The sequence below is a fragment of the Anomalospiza imberbis genome, chromosome 8 (genome assembly GCF_031753505.1).
Source record: "Anomalospiza imberbis isolate Cuckoo-Finch-1a 21T00152 chromosome 8, ASM3175350v1, whole genome shotgun sequence".
NCBI classification, from domain to species: domain Eukaryota; kingdom Metazoa; phylum Chordata; class Aves; order Passeriformes; family Viduidae; genus Anomalospiza; species Anomalospiza imberbis.
In genome coordinates this window covers 24852839-24874880 of record NC_089688.1, presented here as the reverse complement: position 1 = coordinate 24874880, position 22042 = coordinate 24852839, and the positions used below count along the sequence as shown (strand labels likewise).

Below are 22042 nucleotides of genomic sequence, written 5' to 3'. Positions count from 1 at the left end.
CATCCTACATGATTGTCAAAATGTTAGTTTGTCTTGTAAGCTGGTTTTCCCCTTTCTTGGCCAGCAGAGGCCTCTTAACTCACACAAAAGCTGCTCAGCTTGAAAGATAAATCAGTGCTGTGTGCTGCAGTTCTGCACAGAAATCTGTACTGATTTGACATTGTTCTCATGTGTTAGGGCACACAAATACCATATAGTGTGGATGGAGCCTAAAACCCGCTGGGAATCCCAGCGAGTTTTAGCTGATAGTGATTAATGTGGGCAGCTCTGTTAACAGCAGCAGAGATTAAGTACATTTTCCAAGGCTAGTCCTCTCCCCATATTTATCCCTGTTCCCTTCCAATTAAGATCTCTAAGGTTTGGGGCACATTTGTGAGTCCAGTCACAGCTTCCTACAAAGGGTGTGCCTGCTCCAGAAGTCAAAATGAAGGTAACATTTCATTTACATTCCCAACACAGCTCCCTTCGCAGTGCTATTCATCCACTCAAGTAAGGACTGATCATTTTTTTCAGTTCCAAGGCACTCAAGTGATGAATCTCCCAGATTCTCCATATCTCTCACTGAGTATCTCAGGTGCACTGCTGGATTCCCTCACAGTCTGTGCACCATCTGCAAATTGATTAAGCAAAACATGAGCTGCACCAGGTTTCACAAGGTTCTGCCCCCTCATTTGGCATTAAGGCATTTCAGTCTTTACTCACCACTCTGTCATTGTATTTGCAGAGAAATTTCAGTCCTTGAGGTTATCGTTCTCTCCAAACCTTGATGACTACAACCCAGATATCCCAGAGTGGAGAAGGGACATCAGCAGAGTAGTCAAGAGAGCTCTGGTGGAGGTAAGCTGTGTGCATAGCCTGTGTTACAAGGGCTCTGGTTCCTGATTTGTCCCTTCATTAGGACTGGATCAGCTATTCTCTCAAGGTGTCTTTTTGTTTTCACCACCCAGAAATGGAGAACTGACAGTGTTTGAGGCCAGCATCCTAAATTTTAGACAGGTGAAGTGATCTCATTCTATGACAATCTGGTGCCCAGAAGTCAGCCCTCAGTGTAAAGTAACACTGTTCTAATGGAATTGCAAATATGCTGTAGAAAACTTGTGAGACCAAAAATTAAACAAATTTACTACACAGAAGAACACCACAGCAAGTACTTTAAGTCCTTCATATAGGATAAGTCTCACAGGGCAGGATTGGATGCTTGTTTTCTCTGAAGTTCCTTCTTTAACTATGGAACATAATGTCACAAAAATATTCTAGTGTAGCTGAAGATTTGCATTTGAAATTGAGGAGGTAAGAAGAGTTAGAAGAGATAGCTGGAGTTTCTCACCTCAGCAGAAAAATAGTGCAAGGAATTGTTTGAAATAGTGTTTCTCCTTTTTTAAAAATAAAGATTCTCAGATTTTGAAAGGACAAAAGGCTTGTCAATGTTATTGGCAAGCTTAAGTGTTATTTGTGTCATCATCTGTGCAAAAAGTCTAGAAAAACTGTACTAATCAGGTGCACAAACCTGTCTGGATTGTTTCTGAGATTTTTTCTGATATTTTGTTAAAAGACACGAGGAAAGGGGAAAAAGAGCATTTTTCTGGAGCTTAATCTTCTGACGTATTTATATCTGTATCAAGTATTCAAGGATCCATTTATCTTCAGGATGAATTTTTAGAATATAAACATCTCAATAAAGCAAAAGCAAACCATAAAAAAAGAATTGTAAAACCACAGTACCAAGGCTACATTCCAAAAGCAGAGCAGTGAAAAAAACAGTCTTTTTGTTATTTGATTGAAAAAATAAAAATTGATAGCTAATTATCCATCTTTATACAGCTAAACGATTCACCTTAAACAAGCCTTTGTGAGAAGTTCCTGTAAAAATTAAAGATAAACCCAGTAGATTTCTACAGCAATTAAGTAACAGGTATAAAAATGAGTCAAATAACTAAATAATTCAATAGGAAATTATAGCTGTGCTATAGAATTTTTATGAACTTTTATTAAAGTATTATATTCTTATTACAGAATATCATCAGACCAGGATGATATTCTGCCTACAAAATTATAGTTCTCTACTAAAATCTGATCTTCACTCTGAGTAGGGATAATTTCATATTAGCGCAAAATATCCTATTTTTTGTTTTGATCATAATTATTTGCTCGCATCATTGATTTTCTGATTACTGTCTCCCACTTTTGAAAAAAAAAATTGTTCCCAGCCTGAAAATGAAGGCATTGCTGTGTCTTAAGTCTTGACACCTTAAAGCAACCTGTTAGGCAAGCACAAATAATGTGAGGCCTGGCTTCACAGAATACTTGTAAGGAATATGAGATATTCTCTATGTGTTGATAAGGGTTTTTTCTAAATCTGCTTCACAAAACAAAGTGAAATAAAAAAAGGGAACAAAGGCACATACTTTTCCTTGGTGTGTGGTAGAGGAGACACCACAGGGTTTTCCCCAGACTGTCAGCAGTCACGCTATGGTTATCCACAGGACAGGCTCAGAAAATGGTGATTTATGATCAGCTTTTCTGACCCTTTGTCCTGCATCCACTATTTCCTCCAATGAACAGCTCCTCCATGTCTTTGCTCCTGAACTACCACGGAGAAGAATTCCTGAGATTTAGGTGCAGTTAATGTCTGAGAGGCTTCCAAGTCCTTACTGCAAGGGAATATCTGTGGTACATCTGTGATCTGTCCTTGGAACTGAAGGCACTTTTTTTTCCACCACTTTAAAAGTGACCAACTAAATTCAGCACTTGAAAACTTCAGGTTAAATAAAACTGGATAATACACAATAGAAAGGCAATGGAGGAAGATTCATCAAGTTATGTTTCTCCTTCCTTTGGCTAGCAAAACTTCCTGAGGGCCAAACTAAGTCCTTTTCTGAATAATAACTCAGCAATCTGATTGTGTAGCATCAGCTGAAACATAAGATTGGAGATCACCCTGGTAGTAATGCCTTTAAGGTACTTTTTTTCTGAATTTTGTCTAATGTGTCAAAATTTGGGATTATAAAGTCCTAACTTAAAAATTTCAGCCAAGGAGATGTACGAGATACCCCCTACATGGTGAAAGTACTGTGATGCCTTAACCAAGAAGCTTTCTGCATTCAGTGCCATCCACACTGTTTCTATCTCCATTATTTCTCTGTATCAGGCTACAGGTATTTCCAGCAAGCACATTCTGGTCGCAGTGCTTGCTGGCCTGCCCACATCTGCTGAACTCTTCATTTTACCATATCAAGATGCCACAGGAGAAAAAAAAAGAACAGCAGCAAACCTAGAGCAGGTATTGTGTCCATTACTTGGAGAAGTGTATGTGTATGCATTTCTGTGTATATATATGAGATACATATATCTGTATGTATATGGGATTTGTGTATGGTTAGAACTGTTAATTGTGGTGAGAATGCATCTGATTCACTGGGGTACATGTTACATGCTACATCCTCTTTAGGGTTTTTTTAATGATTCTTTTCTTGGGGGTGGTTGGTTGGTTGTTTTGGGCAGTTTTTTTTTTTTTCTTTCCCCAGCATTGGAAACAGGCTTTGGAGCGGTCTTTAGGAGTTTAGATGCCCATTTGTGTTCCCTTAGAAGTCCTGTTTACTTCATGGAAGCAGGAAGAAAGAAGGAAGGATTTAGGGAATTAGTTCCTGCCAACAGGAACTGTAGAATAGCTTTCTGAAACAGTTTATGACACTGTCAAGAGTCTAGAAAGGACTGGAGGACAGAGCTGGATGGTAAAACTGGGCTCTTCAGAACTTCATTAGTTTAAGACACAGGGATGGGATTGGACAATCTGCCTGCCTTCTTCATGGTGCTGGAAGTGGGGCTGAGCCACCGTGGATTGTTTTCTCTGTGAACAGCTGAAATAGGTTATGATGACTGAAGGACTCTGTCTCGCTGTAGACCCAAAGGTCCTGCCTACCAGATGGGCCTAGCAGGATTGTAATTAAAAGATAAAACACTGTGTTGGGCAAAAATCCTGAAATGACATAGAATTACAGAATTGTTAAGGCTGGAAAACACCTCTAATGCCATAGAGTTCAACTGATAACCTAACACTGCCACGTGCACCACTAAACGATGTCCTCTTGTCCCATAGCTCCTTTGCTTAGCTTATTAGTTCAGATTGCAGGGGCAAAGACAGCTTTGGCCCTAAGGGAAGCACCACTGTACCTCTGCCTTCCATATTCCATGTCCATGGCTCAAGCCATGTTAACTTAGCTGTGAGCCTCAAACCTCCAAGTCACCCATATTCTTAAGTTTTCTCTTGCTTAGCATTTCTAGCTGTCATCTTTTCTTTTGACAAATGACCTTCTTAAATTTTCACCACCCATGTAATAAACAAAAAATATGGAGATTTACTGCTCTGCAAAATCTTTCCTTCCTTTTCTCCTTCATTTCCCCTTCTCCTCACTTCCTTCATAAAACGGCAAGGAAGCCAGTTCATAAACTTTCAAATTTATATCTGACACAGCTCCCTTCTGGCACTCAGCAGCTTACTCTTTCTCCCTCTTTTTATACCTCTTTCTCTCCTGTAAAAACAGAGTCATTGTGACTGTGGAGAAAGGAAGCCCTGGTAGTGCTCTCATGGTCTTTTCTATGGATAAGAAGAAATGTCATTTTCAGTGTAACTCTATCAACATCTCTGGCATCCCATCCTGCAGGGTTGAAATGGTAAACTTTGGAGGACAGAGAAACTTTGCCAATTGCAGCCAGCTCTTTGAAATAAAATCAGGATGGTCAGAATGTTTTTCTTTTTAGTCTGTGGGTGCTACATTCCTCTTCCTAGTTACTCTAGTGAAAAATAGTGGAGGTTTCTGTGAGAACTGCCCAAGGGCCACAAAGGCCTCCGCCCTCTGCTCTGAAGCATATTCTGATACTGCTCCTGTTTTGTCATCCTGTGATCATTCTGCCTGTGATCCTTCACTATGCCTTGCCCAAAGTGTTTCAGAGCTCATTCCACAGCCTCTCCCTGTACTTGAAGTTGCTGGGATGAGTATTGGGAGCAGATGTTTTTGATGGCTACAGCTTAAGAAGCTTAAGTTGCTTCTGAGGTACTTCTAATGTATTTGCTCTTTTCTGGTAGGAACAGAAGTCTGTTTTGTAGTCATGGGCAAGGAATAAGCTATTCAAAGGCACGTACGTGAGCTTGCTGGTTTGCAGGTGCACACCCAAAGGAATTCAGTTCTGAATTATGTTTTCTAATTTAGAAGAGAAACTTCCAAGTATGCAGGGAATAAAATTGGAATAGTTTACACAAGTACTGCAATGGAAAAAGGCTCCTTAAGGAAGCACTTCATTATAGAGGTTCCTTTCTTCATGACCTGAGCTAGACCACTGTTCTGCCATGGGTAACCATGAGGTGGGTTTCATGGGGTTTCATGGACTTTCACATTTACCAGTAAATCTCATCCATATTTAATAACCTTTGGAGGCTTACATTTTGCTGTTTCGCCTTTAGGTGGATTAAGCTGTTCTGTTTTTATCTGATACATACTCATTTGGCTTTGCAAACATACTTTTAGGTCCCTCTGTCCAGCCACTCATCTCTACGTACATAATTCCCATTGACTTCAGAGGCACTTAGATGTCCACTGTGCCTTGACAATCTAGGTCTTGGTTTCCCATTTATCAAAGTCAGTAATACTCCTTTGTGCCTCTCATGTTTTATGAGTCTGAACACAGTAGGCCAGTAGTGGGACTGCAGTAGTGCCCTACTTGACAAATGTACATTTCCATGCAGTTTTCCATGGGGTAGTGCATTTGTGTTTCATGCTCTCTTTGAGACTGTGGTTCGATGGTAAATGTCATTTACCTCACTTGATGTATCACTTTCTTACAATTTTCCCAATTTTTTTTAATGTATACATAGAATCAATTATTATCATATTTGTTTGCATTTAGAAATGCAAACTCTGCATTCCTAATATTTTCCATTGGAGACTGCTGTTGATAGCCAAAAAAAAACCTGCTACATGTGCGTCTGGGGAAGTTTTCTCAATGTACAACATAGGACAACTCGACCTAATACATAAATACATAAATACTTAAATACATAAATACATAAATACTTAAATACATAAATACACAGATACAAAAAAAGTGTTTGATCCACTCCACTTTCTGTAGTCAGTGCAAAGTTATTCTTCACAGTTTCCTAAAAAATCAAAAGGCCTTTTCATCATCCAGAAACCCAAAACACATTTGCAAAATCTTGTATTTATGACAGGAATATTGTGTCCTTTCCTTTTTCCCCTTGGTTTTTTTCTTTTTTAATTGGGCATTTGATTGCTCTGCTTCATTTAACAGTAGCTGAGGACAGACTACTACCCTGTTTAAAAATGTAGAAATAATTGGCAGTTGTCAAACACTGGTCTTTGATTTGCATGCTATGTCTGCAACAATGCTAAAATATCCCAAATCATGCAAAAACAGCCACCCAGAATTGCCACTGGCCACTTGGACTGAAATGCAGTTGTTTCACCATCTTCATGGATGGGCTTGGTGAATTTGATGATTACAGAATTCAGATCTGCTACCTCAAAAGCACAAATTTCTTTCTCTTCAGTGAAAGGCAAATCTCTAATAGTAACATTTCAAGAAATTTAGTTATTTTTAGCACAAATGAGGTTCAAAATGAATGTTCAGTAAGAAAATATTATAATTAAAATTCAGTAGTGGGCAGTTAGGATTATTTATTTCAGTGTATGTTTTTACTTAGTAGGAGGATTCTGAGGGGTTATCTTTTTATTTATGCATTTCACAAATGATTCCATGTTGTTTCCTAGTGGGGGCTTTTACTCAAACATAACAAATGCATTTTCTTTTAGTGAAATGAAATATAAGCAGAAGGTACATGAGGATTCTGAAGTGATGTTTTTGTATCAAGTAAAGGTTTCAGTATTATCCTGAATTTCTCTTTAGTTCTCCTTTTGCGTGTTTTTCATTGGCCTATTCAAAATTACTGTAAAAGAATGCAAAACAGGGGTAGGAGCAAATAGTTAATGACATTTGAGGCCATTAATCTTTTCTCTGAGAAGAGCTCTCAGCAACATAGCATGATGGAGACTTTGGCAAATGATAACATCAGCTGGTTGGTAGCCAACTGTACTCAACATGTTGCAGCTGTGGCCAGTATCTGAATCCAGCCAAAGAGATGGGAAATGACATGGAAGACTGAATATCAACTGGACAGTGATGAACTGCAGAGATTAAATACCTCCTGTGAATTTAAAACCATTGAGAGTGGCATTCAGGAAGCCTGCAAGCATATATACCTCTTGGGACTCTTTCCTTAAAGCAGATTTAGTTTTATATCTGCTTCTTTGTAGCTGATGGAGCTTCTATCTTATTTTAGAGTTTGGGGTTTTCTTTTGCCCACCCTCCTAAGCTTTAGTGTATCAGTGTATTTGCTTTCAGTACTTTTCTTTTCTCTAATGTATTTCAGGTGTGCCCATCACCAAAATATTTTTAGCAACAAGATCATGACAGTGAACACCTTCAAATCTTACAGAAAATTGTGCCAATCAGTCCTGGAAATCAAATTCCAAGAACAGGTTGATATATGGGGTAAACCATGTAATGTTTACTAGGAGAGATTTTTTTTAACATCTGTGCCTTTGAAAGAAGATCAAGTCTTCCACTGGTACTTAGGGGAGGTTGGACCAGTATTAAGAAGTAAAGGCAGATGAGGAGAGAATGGAATAATGTGAACCAAAAGACCTTGTACCAGGGGCTTTTTTTCTTTACCCAGATTTTCTTAATAGCTGCTTGTGTGCTGTAGGAGAGGCTGTGTAAATCTCTTGTCTTAACATCTCTGAGTTAACTCCTGCCACATGATTATCAGCCCTCTCTCCCTCATCTTTTGCTCAGTGTACAGAGCAGCCCTTGATTCTCAAGACTGTTTTTGGTTGCCTTTGTTCATCAAAAGTGAATCCTGGCTTTTATGTCCAGGTTCTCTCTGGGTTCATATTTTCTGTTCCACTCTTGTCCCAGAGTAACCACAGGAATATCCTCTGCCTCATGCTCTCACAGTGTCTCTAGATACTCTCAGCAGCTTGAATTTAGCATCTTTCATTAAAGATCTGCAGAAATTCCTGCTGGAGCCAGGAAGTCAGTGACTGTGCTCTTTTCAGTGCTAAGGCAAGCAAGCTTTAGAGGCCCCATGTGAAGTGTCCAAGGTTATCCAGGGCAAGTGGCACAGTTTAAAGTAATCCACATTGGCCCTGACTCCCACTTCACTTTCCCAGTGTTGGTTTAAGTTTCTTCCTACTAAATCAATGTGCCTAATTCTTTCCTTAGTTGTTTATTGATTTGCTCAATGAATTGAATTGAAGTGTAGCACTCACTAGTTGAGATCTTTACACAGTATCTATAAAATTATCAAGATTCTTAGCTAGTGCATACTGGCATAGTTGAATCACATTCAATTAATCTAAAATAACTTACACCAGGGGTTCCAAAAGTCAATGAAGGTATGGGAAAATGCCCTTCTCGGTGATAATTCTGCTTCTTGGTTCTTTTAGAGTCCTAAATCTGACAAAATGCTAAGAGCAGCCAAATTAATTTTTGTTTTGTTCCATTTTTAAATTGGAATCTCTTTATTTTTATTCACAAATTGTCTGTTATTATTATTCATTATGTGTCCTTTGATGAAAAATGATACATGAAGAATAGTTCCTATTACTGAATTATTTTTGCACATCATGCTTAATTCTGCAAATGAAGCAGATAAAGTCAATGAGGCTCAGTTAAGGACCAAAACTAATTTTGAAAGCTAATTATTTTCACAAGAGAGACTCTTGAAGACTATAAATTAAGAGATTGCTATTCTAAGAAGTTTTATCTTCATCTAAGTTAGTTGCATCTCCAGGAGGGAGAGATGAAGAGAGGGAGGCCTGAGGCCAACCTGTTCCCCAGATGAAGGTCTGGGTGTTCAACTGGAGTTGCATTGCTATTTTTGAAACAGGTCAAAGTACTTTGATGTTTCCTTTTCTGCTTTTTAAACCAAAATGTATCCATGGTGTCACTTTGAGTGCAGAAATAAAGGGAAGCACAAACCCCAAAATGTTCACCTTTGAAACCTTTTTATTACCTCAACAACTGAGGTATATTAATACTGCAAACAAGTCAAGTCTGAACAACTCCTAGATTAAAGTCTGATAACTGAGCTAGAAATAAGCTTGAAGGCAGAGGAGTCTGTTCTCCAATGTCAAAGCAATTGTCCTGACTGACCTCTCAGTGCCCAGGTCCCCTTGGGACCACGTGAGGACCACGAACATTGCCAGGTCCAGCTTTGGAGGGCAGTGTATACAATCCCAGTGTCAATTTGGCCCTTGAGGTTTATGTAAGCTGCTCACTGACCTCAAACACTGGTTTTGTAAGCCATTATGTATGGTTTATATTTCAGATAATTTTTAGGAGTACGGATATACATTTTCACTCTGTTTGTCTGTTTTGAAGAGAATCTTGTTTTCCAGATAAAGAAAAATGAAAATATTGTACCAAACAAGCAAACATTTTAAAAACATGTCTGAATGCATCTGTTCTTCCCTCAGACGTGTGTGTCAGGAATCTCCAGAGCTGCCTGAGGAAGGCAGATATCTGATTCTCACTAGAATTTGTGACACTTTTGAAGATCTTAGGCTGTTACTCACTTTTTTCACTTGTTCAGATTCCATAAAGACCAAGAAAAAAAAAAAAACAAAAAACCAGCTGTACACAAAAAGCCACTGGGAGAACATATAATTAATCGAGCCAAGGAAATATCCTTTATATTCTGCACAGAATGAACAGTGTTGCTGCCAGTTTTGACACTTTGTGTGTAGTCCTGGAACAGTTATGGCTGTTCCAAGCCTCTGCTGAGACACTGATAGTCTCAAGCAAATATTATTCTAGTCTGAGATGAATTTGTACAGGATGTTATACAGTGAAGTCCTCATTCATACTCAAGTAACAAAGCAATACAGTAATAATAAATTTCACTTGTGACTCTTTCTTTCTGTCTTTCTTCTTTTTCCTTACTACTTTACCTTTACTTCCTCTCTCCTGTTTTTCCTTTCCCTTGGCCCTCCAGAGAGGAATACCTGTTGATTTTTCTCTCACACACCTGGGCTGCTGGGAGGCAGCCACAGCACCTCTCAGCTGCTGTTTTGCCTCTTCACTCAGTGCCCCAGGAGCCCACAGGCAGGCCAGAAGGGACTCACTGTCCCTTCAAATCACTAGTGTCCAACCAAATCTCTTGTTCCTTCTCATGCTGACTTTCTCCAGATTCTCCCATTCTTCCATTTTTTGCCCAAATCCTCGAGGGAGCCATTTTCCAGTACCACATACAATGTTTGCTAGCTGCAGACTCAGTTACATATCACAGTAAGCCTCTGCTTGTATAGAAGGCATCATGTCTGTTTTTTACCTCTGCTCTTTCCCTGCCATTTTGTGCAGGTATCACAATGTGTTGAAGAGAAATGACACACAATGTGGTTGTCTCCTTTCTTTAGTTTACCGTCTCATATTTACTTTTTTTTTTTCTTTTTTTTTTTTTTTTTTTTTTTTTTTTCCCAGAGGCTGAGCTGCCCCAGCAGCATCAGAATCTCAGAATAGAAAGGAAAATGCCTGCAGGGTTAAGGAGGAGAGCTGTTAGGATTCATGTAGGACTGGATATAGCCAGGATGATACTTTTCCCATTAGTTCCATGAGCCATTAATGTACCTGGTTTACAGCATATCAATCTGCATCTCTTGCTCTAGTTTTAGAGATGAAAAACTTTTTCTAGTTGTCAATCTTGGTTATTAATATGCTCAAATCCTTAAAGAGGGCTATAATTTGCTTCCCAGGCATTCTTAATGTACTGCACATCTTTGTGTCACCATCCCTGCTGCTCTGAGCTCAACAGATGGCTCTTTGAATGCAGGTGGTATTTTTTCTTGCTATTGGAAGAAATATATTTATTGCTCATTCTGGCACCCATGAAATAAATTGTAACTTTAAAGAGATATATTTAAAAATATAAATAAAATGCCTATAAGAGTTATTGCCAAATTGATATTGGACCAAAGGCACATATTCAAGTGATCAGCAGCCAGAAATGAAGTGTATGAGCCAAGAGTATTGAAAGAACCATTAAGAATGGTAAAAAATAAAAGGAGATAAATCACATACTGTGATGAATGATAGCCAAGGAACATCTAATCATATCTGGGTAGAATTTACTGAAATAGCTCAACCAGACAAAAATGAAGAACATGAAAAAGATGGTGTAAAAATTATTGGAATGTTCTTTTTTCTGACAATTTTTCATTAATCTTCAAGAAGGAATAAGGATTTATTTAAAACAAATTGAATTAAATGGTGAGCACTAGAATACGATTCCACTTGATCGTGGTATGGCTATAAAAACACATTCTCAGCAACTGCATATTATGGGTTTTGGGGGATGTTGTGTTTCCAGTTTTCCAACCACCTCTCCCTAATAAGCCAACCTGGAGAACTGTGACTCTTCAATTAGAAAATTGATCTCTACTGTAAGGAAATGTGAAATACATGAAACGTCAGGCAAATGAACATACAAAATACACAAAAAAACTTGCCAACATCATATCTGTAAGCTTCCATTCCTTGATTAATCTATCTGGATTTTTTGTTTTTAATGGCAACATGCCTGGAACGTCTTGCAATGAAGCGTGGAGAAAGTTGATCTGTGCAACAAACTGATGTAAAAAGAAGGCATGTTTGCCAACAGATTGGACCAAAGTTTGGCTCCTTTACTGTACAAATACAGATTTCATGGGGTCTTATCTCAGCACATGCTCATCTTTTCTATTGTGTCCTTAAAGGAGAAGTAATGTGCTACATTTCTGCTAGGGCTCTGTTGATGTCATCAGTTGTGGAAAGATAATCGGGTGATCTGAAAACTCTGTGGAAAAATCTCCCCCATGAAGGAGAGTGGTTTATGCATGTAAACCAGAAGAAGAGATGGAACATGCATTTTGTTTAAGCCACATTCTGTAGTCAGTAAACACTTCCAGATTCAAGCTGGTTCTGGTACATATTTAAGGATTAGGGAGCAGCTGTCTTGAATCTCAGAGCTGGATGAAATTAAATTTGCTTTTAGAACTTGAAAATTAACTGCAAGCTGTGGCATGGATCTAAACCATTCATTTTTATTCAAGTATATCACATGTTATGAACATCCTCTAAGAGCATGGAACTGGCCACTCAACAAGCAAGAAGTTATTTATTACAATCAAGTGTTCATAACAATTGCAGAGTTCCTTTTCCCTTGAACAGTGAATGAGTTCACTCTGACATGATGCTGCTGGCTGGTCCTGTGGCCACTTTCACATATGGGTGGAATGTTCCTTTGGGGCTCAATTCCCTTTTGCTGCTGGGCTGCTCACACAGAGGTGTGACTGGGCACCTTGTTGCTCAGCCAGTGCTGACCATACACAAACCACTCTGTTCAAAATCTTTCATTGTGAGGTGACAGGAATCTCTGCTCAGAAAGTGAAAAATCTTTGCTTAGCTGGGAGAAACAAATAACAATTTTTTTTTGTTGTATTTTTTCGCTTCCCAGATTTCAGAAATGCTGATCCAGAAACTGAACCAAAACCTGGTCCATTTTGAGTTGAAGCCAGGAGTTCGAATCCTTGTCCACGCTGCCCATTTAACAGCAGGTGAGTATCCTCTTTTTGTGTATGCCTTGTGTGTTACTCTACAGCACAGCAAGCAATATATCCATAGCAGTAGCATGCTATCAGCTGTCTTTTAAACATTTCTTATTTTTATATCACAATAACAACACAGTGTATGAGCAGACATTAAAATGTCTGCTCTACCTCAACTTTCTATATCATGCCAAAAAGATATAGTGGCTTTTGCATTTATAGCTAATCCTTTTGTTTTCTTAGGTGCAAGAATTTACTGTTTTTTTGGAAACAGGGTATAAGTAGCAGCAGAAGTGTGTATTTCTTGGTTATCTCTAAAATATTCAATAGCTAAGCAGCACCATGGCATTTTCAGCCTGAGTCCCACAGTGCAAAAGTTACCTGCTAGCCTTGGATATGTTCAGATAGTCTAGAGTCAACAAATATTCAAAGCAACTAAACACTGCTCAGAAGTTGTTCAGCGGTATGAAAGACTAGAATCAATATAGATCTGCACAAAGATAAGATCAGGCAGTTTGGACCTTAACTAATCCTGTTTCAGAATAAGAAATTTCCAAAGTCCTCATATTTAATTACATATGTTCTGCATGCTAAAACCTCATTTTGGAGCACAGGTCCTATTTAACGATTACAAGAGATGGACAAACCAATTCACACTCTTAGGAGTTCATTTTCCCCAGGCACTGCAGATAATTCTGATCAGTTGGTATCAGCTTCTTTTGATAATTTGCAAACTCAAACCCTCAGTTCCTTTGTACCAGCAAAGTGCTCTCCAAAAACTTTTTGTGGTGTGAATGGATTTTCCCAGCTGGGGAAAATGGTTGGGAAAGCAAGTCCATGTGCTGCCTTATAAGCAGTAAGAAAAAAGAGACTATTAAGAAAGGGTGTAATGTTACTGCATTTAAATCTCCCCAAAAGAAAGGCCTGGGGTTTACAATATTTCATTTTTCCTAAGCAGAGCTTTCTAATATCTGTCCTGAGAATATTGCTGTATGTTTCTGCTTTCCATTAGCTGTGGAACAGATGGCCAGATGCTTATTTTTAGACAAGTTAGAGCCAAAAACATATAATGTCAGCTTCAAAAATAGAGTTGCAATTGTTCATAATTTTTACCAAAAATGCATGGTTTTATTTGTATATAGACGCAGATACCAGGAAGGAGTACTTTTTTCTCCATAACAGATGCAAACACTAATTTTTTTCTGTAAGGTAGGCTTTGTTGTACTCTCTCAAAGCCACTGGTGAGTGATTGCTGTAAGTGGACTCACAGTGTCCTATTGGAACCCCATAGGATTTTATCTCTGGCAGAAACAGGATTCAGTAAGAATGCAAAATGAGCTTGGATAGCCAAACTATGTATAAAAAACCCAGAGAACAGCCACTGTGAGGTCTCTGAGGGATTATGTCTCCTTAACAAGCTGCAGAGGTCATGTTCTCCATCTAAGCAAAAGGCCCAATTTCATGACACCAAAACTTGTGAATAGTTCAAAATTTGACAAAGAGCCATGAGAGACTTACTTCTCTGCTGAAAGCTATTGTTTTGGTTGTTAGAAAATAAGAATAACTGGCCTTTGAAAATCCAGGCTTTTATAAAAAATTAAATGAACCAGGGAAACCTGGAACACAGCACAACACCAGAAGCAACCCTTAGAAAATGTAGTCCCAGGGGATGCATATGCCCAAAGGTGCTGCTCTGGGCTATGTTATCCCTTCTTTCCCACTCTTTTCACTGATTTTGTGTTGGACTCTGGTAGCTATGGGCTGTAGTGGGCTGAACCACAAAGCTCAACATGTGTTTTTGAAGTGTGCCCACACATATCTGTGTACACCTACATTTATGTTGTGTGCCTCGTTGCACAAGTATGTTCCCCTCTGTGTGTGCCTGCCCATGCACAGCAGCATTTTCTGCAGCAGAGGACCTGCAGAGAGCAAAAGTGCAGGTATCTAAAGTAGCTTTGAGTGGACAGTCAAGCAGAACCTGTAGAAATGACTCTGTGTGTGTGCGTGTGTTGTGTGTGAGTGTGTGCATTCCCTGGAGCACAAAAGAATGACAAGCGTTGGCCTCAACACATTTCAGACTTCTTTCTTCTTTGTTCAGACCACACTGGAGGAAGGATTAATTTATGGCAATTACAGACAACAGACTGTGATTCATTCATCATGTTCAATTTTTCTTCTCATGAGATAAAAAACAAACCAATGTCCCCATCCCAACAGACAACAACTTCAACTCTAAGGCAGAGGAAAGCATGCCAATATTCCTCACAAAGCAGTTAAATAGCTGTTTATTACTAGGCTCTCAGTGCAGCATTAGAGCAGGAACATTGAGTGATGCTGAATCTGAATAGGCTGGAGAGCCACTTTGTCATCCCACAGAACTGCAGAGACCCACAAAACACAGATGGAGAGGGGACAGAGTGGAGATGTGTGAGGAATTCGTAATAATGGATCCTCTCATTCTGGCTCCTACTAGATGTGGAAGGGGAAGGTTTTTCACTTCTCCTTGTAAATTTTGGCTTTATTAGTCTGGGTGTGAAGCTGAAAATACGTGTGCATGTGATGTGTATCCCTTTGCTTGTATGTGCCTGTTTCCCTTTGTCTTCTAGCTCTGGTTTAGGAGGGATCTGTTCAGTGCATGTGAAGAGGTGCGAGAGGGGGAGGATGTGTTTAGCAATTCAAGTTGACTTTGACTGCCTTGCAGTGGAGGGCACTACCTGGGCCATGTTCTGCGTGTGAGGATGTGTTTGCTCCTTGTCATGGCACAGCTGGAGCTCTGTTTGAACAACTGACTCCTGTGCTCCTCCGTGTGAAACTGCTTGGAGGCTCACTGCCTTCCTGCATATGTGTGTGAGAGTGATGGAAACTGTTTAATACCATTCACTTTGTATTTCTGGGAAATCCACTCTTCTGGATGGGTTGGGTGGCCTTGTTGTGGGAGGGGTTATGGCAAGATGGCAGGCAAAACTCTGAGGAGAAATACAGAGGCTCTTTAATTAAGATGGGTTTTGATGTGTTTTGGGTTTTTTTTTTGTTTTTTTTTTTCCTTGAATCTGAAAGAAAGTCCTCTAAGGGGAAAGCTGTGGAACTTCACATCAATGGGTATGTTGAGCACCACAGGTGATCTGAACTTGGGTTTCTTCCCAGGTGGATTAAAAAGGGAGAGAAGCCCAGGAGATGTGCAGACCTGCTACAAGTGCAGTAAGAGGGGAGAATGAACTGTATTTCTGGAGGGAGCAGCTGGGGGTGGCTCTAACCTTCTCCTCTCTTGCAGCTCCCCTGGTGGACCTCACTCCCAGTCACAGTGGTTCAGCCATGCTGATGCTCCTCTCTGTTGTTTTTGTGGGACTAGCTGTGTTTGTCATCTACAAGTTCAAAAGGTATGACCTTCCCTGAGCCATTTCCTTCTCTCCATTGCTGCCTTTCACTGGTGTTTGGGGTTTGTTTGCTGGGTTTTCTTTTTCTGAGTGAGCTGTTTTTTGGTTTGTAAAAGCTGATACTACATCTGCCAGAGCACCACACAATGATGGTTTCTGTTAATGTTTTAGGAAGATTCCTGGCCTTAATATATATGCACAGATGCAGAATGAAAAAGATCAAGAGATGGTCAGTCCAGTCAGTCAGAGGGAAAGCATACCTAATGTCCCTCAAAGTGAGCTGATGAGCCCTGAGCAACTAGTAGATGAGAAGTTGGAAGTCCACCCCATAGGTAAATAACTTGCAGCGTCCTGCAGCTGGTCAGACTCCGACTTATAATTGGCTAACCTTTTTCTCAGCCTCCCCTCTTCCCATATTCCTGCACAATCCTCCTCCCATTCTCTTCTGCTGCAACATTAGTTTTGCTACAGGAAACCTTCTAACTCTTCCCTCTCCCTCACTGCCATGTGATGAAAGGGAGGGGAACAACTTTAGGCTTTTTCTCTCTCCTAGTTGCTCTACATAGATTCCCTACCCTTCTCAAAAAATCCTGCTGGCAATGTAATTTATTTTGCTGGGGCTGATGTAGTTGTGGGGCTAAGCCCCATAGCCAGAAGAACTTCAGCCACCCTCACCTGGAACATGGAGGTGAGCAGGTGATTCGGTAAGTAATACCTAAAAGCTAAATATCTATTGATGTTTTGACTGCTGGGATCTTTGTGCTGTGCCAGACCTTGTTGTCAGCAGCACTGTTAATCTGGCAGATTCCCAAATAAACTGAGTAAAACCTGGGATCTCAGTATTGGACAGCTGGGTTTATCCTCAGGCTGACTTCTCCCACAGGCCTCTGTGTTTGATTATTTCCAAAAGCAAGGTTTTTTTAGGACCTAAAGTGAATAGATTTGGACAGGGCATTCTGGGATCAGTCTGTTTTCTGTTACCCTGGCTACAGTAGAAGTACTGGGACAGAGCAGGGAGATTTCAGTCTGGAGACATGTTCTGCTAAAGCCGGGACTGCTTAGGCAATGCTCAGCTTCATTCATGAGGTGACAATTCTGCAGGTCCAGACTGGAGGCACCCCTGCAAATAAGGACATGCACCGATTTTAGAGGAGTTAAAGAGAAAAGGCTGCCCAGGGATGTTGTGGACTGTCCTTTTCTAAAGATATTCAGAACTCTCCTGGATATGATCCTGTGCAACCTGCTCTGGGTGGAATTGTTGTAGCAGGGGGGGTGGACTAGATGTTCTCCAGAGGTCCCTTCCAACCCCAACTGTTTTGTGATTCTGCAACTTAGATAGGAGTGAAGCACAGTTGCAATTTATTACCACAGTTTCATCAGCCTAAACAAACCTTAGATCTCAACTGAGGATGTTCCTAAAATCTACTGGAGTGTTTGCTAAAGCAGGCTTGGAGTCATGGCTGCTGCAGAGAGGGAACAAGGAAAAGGACAATTAAAGGGGGGAGTGTGATGTGCTAAGATTGCAGCCTATGAAACAACCTGGGAGGAAAAAGGAGAAAGGCTCTTGATGAAACTGATATCTAAGCTGGAAGCTCCACTGCAGTCTATGCTGATTTCTCCTAACCTGTTCACTAGGGAGGTTTTTTAGCTATTAAAAGTTTTTAAACAGCTATTCATCAGCAGACCTGGACACCCCTGCTTAGCAGAACACAGGATGGAGTGAGGGGACCAACTTTCCCATGTGGTATTCCCCATACAGAGCAACCTCAGGCCACAGTCCAGAACCCAAGGAAAGGAAATGCAACCAAGGTAGTCTGGACAGAGGACTTCCAAAAAGCTTGTGGATCACCAAGAGATTTCAAGCCAAGACCCAGAGCGGTGGGTCCTAAACTTTAAGAACTTTTTTTTAATGTTTGGCTTTCTTGTTCTTGTTGTTTTTTCCCCCATAGAAACCTCCAAGGCAAAATTGCTGTAAGATGCTAAGAGAGAAACACCCAATTTCAAGTCAGGAAACTCTCTTTCTGGAGTTGAGTGAGCTTTGGGCTTTGAGCTTCGCCTTTCTAAAAGAATGCAGTGGTGGTGGTTCATGTTTTCACAGGTCACTCAGACTGCAGGGGCAAGGGTCAGTCACTGCTAGCTCTATGCAAGGTACCTTCAAAACTGCCCCTGCTGGTGGTGGAAACTTAAACCCTAGAAGGCTCCAGGATAGGAGAAATCAAAAGCAAATTTGGGGCGTAGGTTTTCATTTGGTGCATCTGTAGCATTTCTGTCTTTCTATAACAGCCAGAATTTTATACATTTTTCAGCTGTGCTACTGAACACTGCATTACACCAGAAATTGGCCTTTTACAACTCCTTGGTTTGCACTGTGACTGCACGATCGAGCACTAAAGTAAATGTGTGAGATACACAGACTCAATTATGTATCAAAAGGAATCAGTCCAACAAACTTCCTAAGAGTGTTTTTCCATCCTGTCAGTGAGATGAATGAGAAAACTGAATCAGAGCTCATTGACAAAATGAGAAGGTCTGGACCTAGATGTGAACAGAATAGAAAGTGCAAAGGCACTCTCCTATACAACCACCTCATCTGTTTCTGGAAATCAGCAATTTCTTTTTTAATGAGTTTTCTTTCTTTTGGGAAAACAAAGCAGGACACTAATTGGGTGTTTCTCTTTTGTATGCTTGTTCAGAAACCATTTTTTTTTCCATCACCTTTGACTAACATTCAGGGATCCTGCCTTGGAGGAATCAGAATTAATGTCCCTGCATCATTTAATTTTCTCTCCAAACTCTGGCAACAAAACCTCACTTTCCTATTTTCTGGATGTGTGTAGTTTAGGCACTTCTTTTGCAAGTGCAAAGGTTAAGGTTATTTATGAAATCTCCAACACTTTATCATTGCAAATGAGTTACACATTTCCTCTGAGGACCTCAACCCCTCCTTCCCTCCACCCCTCTGCTCCTGCCTTTCCCTCTACCCTTCAACACGAGTGAATCATCTTCATTAGCAAAAGAACAGGACATCATCTTCAGTGTTTGAATGACAAGAAAATATTTCTGGAAAGAATGTGTCAGTCTGGAACAGCTGAATCCCAAAGGCCATCAAGGTGATACCTGCAAGCGTCTTCCTTGACTAAATGTGCATGTTATTTACTGACTTTCATTTTGTTCTTTGCCACAGGAAGTATTTCCACAGCTGATGAGCCCCAGAGCACAAAAGAAATCCCTACCTATGTAAATGGTTGAATTGAGGACACCAACATCTGCATCTAAAAAATGGAGGAGAGCTCACTGCATTTGGACTTTTTAATTCTTGAGATGACAAAGGGTTTTTAGCTTTAAGCCTGTGCATGTGGACATTATACTGAGACCATAGTGGAACTGCATTGTACAGGTGTTCAATTTTAGTGGGGGGTGGGGGGAGAGGAATTGGTACCACTATTCACTCCTGCGGCCCTTCCCCACACCCTTTCACTCTCTTTTTTCTGATCTGTCTCTAATTTGTAGAAAATTCATAATGATATAGGCCAAGAATATGCATGGGGAGGTCTCTTCTTTAGGGAGAGGGGTGGGCTGGGATGTGGGGGGAGAAGGGCTGGGGCAGTGGGAGGTGGGAGGGAATGTTTAGGGTTCTTGGCTTTAGGTTTAACTGCTCTTTTAGCACTTTGGGCTGCGGGAGGGGTAACTGCTCCAGCAGACTTCCATAGGACACACACACACACACAAATCACACTGGAGTTTTAAGGCACTGAAAATATTCTTGGTCAGTCTGGTTTATCTCTCTGTTTGGACTCTGCCCTTCATTCCTCTAGCTGCAGCTGCTGCCCGTGCCCCACACTGCGAGGAGGCTGAGTGTGAGTGTGGTGATGCCAACTGCGAGGCCAGGCTCCTTCCTTAACAGCTTTCTTAGCCTCTCACACCAAGGCATCCCACTGGCAGTGCCATGGGAGGATAACGTTGCCTCCTAACCCTGAACAGAACAGAACAAGCATGCATTGCAGGCAGGAGGTTATTGCTGCCAGCAAGAACTCACTGTACTTTGTGCCAGCCTTACACCTTCAGCTTTGGCTGAGAGAAAGCAACACCCTCAGCTCTGTGTAGTGCTGATGGCTGCATTTGTCTGAGGAAGTCCCAGGAGATCTCTGCCTTTTCAGAGTCACCCAAAAGCCTGTCAGTTTTTTGAAATACACTTTGTCCATAGAATAGGAGGCAGGGAAAGGTCTGTGCAGTTTTCCAATGGCTTTCTTTGGCACCTCCATTGGTTGCAGATCTGCAAGCTCCTGCCACTGTGGGCAGAGAAGGGAGAGTTTGGCTTGGGACTGTTGCCATGCATTTTGAGCCTCAGTACCACAGGACCACTCCTACACAGGATTTCATTTCTTGTCAATAACTTAAATTTGTATCTTACCCTGCAAGTGGAAATGAGGCTGCAGGACATGTTCACATAGACTGTACAAGGGAACAGCAGGAAATTAGGATTAGCACATTTCAAACAAGTCCTCCAAAGACACTGGATAGCTGTGTGAAGCCTAGCCCATGGTCATTACAACTGTTGATTTCCAACTCAACTCAGGTAATTAAACCTAGGACCAGGATTTTGGTTTGGAGTGTAAAGACAGAGATACTGTAACCAGTGTACACTTGCCTAACTATGTTAGGTGGAGAAAAGCAGAGGCCAGTTAATAACCAGTGAGGCACATGTAGGAGGCACCCGGATTGCTGACATAGGTGGGTTTTGTTCAGTAGACATTGCCCATGGCAACCTGAGTCAAGACCAGGAGAATGCAGCATGGTAAGTCTGGCCCAGAGTCCCAGGGCAGGGATTTGGTGGTGGTGGGTTTGAATTTCTCCGTCACAAACTGGGCACAAACCTAAATCAACCCACTTGCTGGCAAAACAAAAATGATATCAAGGACATTAGGCCCATAATAGTTAAAAGGTAGTCACAGAACAGAGTCCTCTGGCTCCTGCAGGTTCTCTGAGGACTGGTAGAAACACGGCAGTTTGTACGGCTTTGCTATTATGTTTGCAACTACAGCTTTAAGAAAGATGGGAAAGTTTTGGCTGCAACTGTATAATAGCCCCCACTGAAGTCCAACATTAGCCAACTTATTTTTATAGTAAGCCAATCAAAAAGTTTTCTTATAGTGTTGGAACTATTTCTAATTTTAAAATTACTTTTTTTGATGTACTTTTTCATCTTCTTTTTCCCTTTCGTTAAATACAATGTAGCGTAATGTATAATTGCTATTGTTTATTGCTTTTACAGTCATATTTATTAAACAGATTATGTCTCTAAATGAAGGCCCATGGGGTTTTTTTTGTTTTTGGTTTTGTTTTTTTTTTTTTTGCTTCTTTTAGCCTCTATCCCTGACAGGGATCACTAACAATATTAGAACAGGAGGTAATTGATAACCTAAAAAAGATATGGATGTTCACAAATGGGGGAAAATACAGTTCCTAGAAGCAAGATGCTCATATAAAGGTAACTTTCTCAGTCCTCAATTTTTCTGCTTTCCAAACAAGCAATGATAGAGCTCTGAGCAGTTCCCTGGAACTCCAGCTCCATTCCTTATCCATGCTTATCCTTCTCCATATAGTCTCTGTTAAATGTTCCTTTAAAATATATTTTTTTGGCTCTGCTTCTGTCAGCACTGATGAAGGAAAGTCTGAACTATTAGCATTACTGATTAATTTACATGTGAATAAAATGAAGCCTAGGAAGTTTCTGTCAGCTTGCCATATGGCAGTAGATGCATGTTGCTGAGAAAAAAAAAGAAGAAAACAGAACAACTCTGCTTTTCAAATCCGGATGCAGCCACCTCTTATAACAAGATCCTAGTTCAGTGCTCTTTTTTTGTACCTTATTATCTGAATTTATATATGCCATAAGTAGTCAAAGATCTGGGGTTGAGATATCAACAACCAAGGCTATGGTATGAGATATTACGAGTCCAGGAGTCCTGGGTTTTCTCATCGGAGGAGGGAGTAGTTTCCAGTCCTGGG

General features: G+C 40.5%; 1 protein-coding gene across 4 annotated transcripts in view; it reads left to right on the top strand.

Moving 5' to 3' along the window:
• Positions 1-21336, top strand: part of LOC137478275 (VPS10 domain-containing receptor SorCS1-like) — a 261330-nt gene extending 239994 nt beyond the window's left edge. For 2 of the 4 annotated variants that reach the window (XM_068198008.1, XM_068198010.1), the window contains exons 22-28: positions 725-837; positions 3149-3280; positions 12569-12668; positions 15931-16036; positions 16205-16365; positions 17793-17911; positions 19218-21336. In XM_068198008.1, coding sequence (XP_068054109.1) covers positions 725-837; positions 3149-3280; positions 12569-12668; positions 15931-16036; positions 16205-16365; positions 17793-17911; positions 19218-19274 — 788 coding nt within the window. In that variant the 3' untranslated portion in view covers positions 19275-21336. The remainder of the gene's footprint in view (positions 1-724; positions 838-3148; positions 3281-12568; positions 12669-15930; positions 16037-16204; positions 16366-17792; positions 17912-19217) is intronic. The other 2 variants (XM_068198011.1, XM_068198009.1) reach the window with 2 other exon arrangements.
• The last annotated feature ends 706 nt before the right edge of the window (positions 21337-22042 follow it).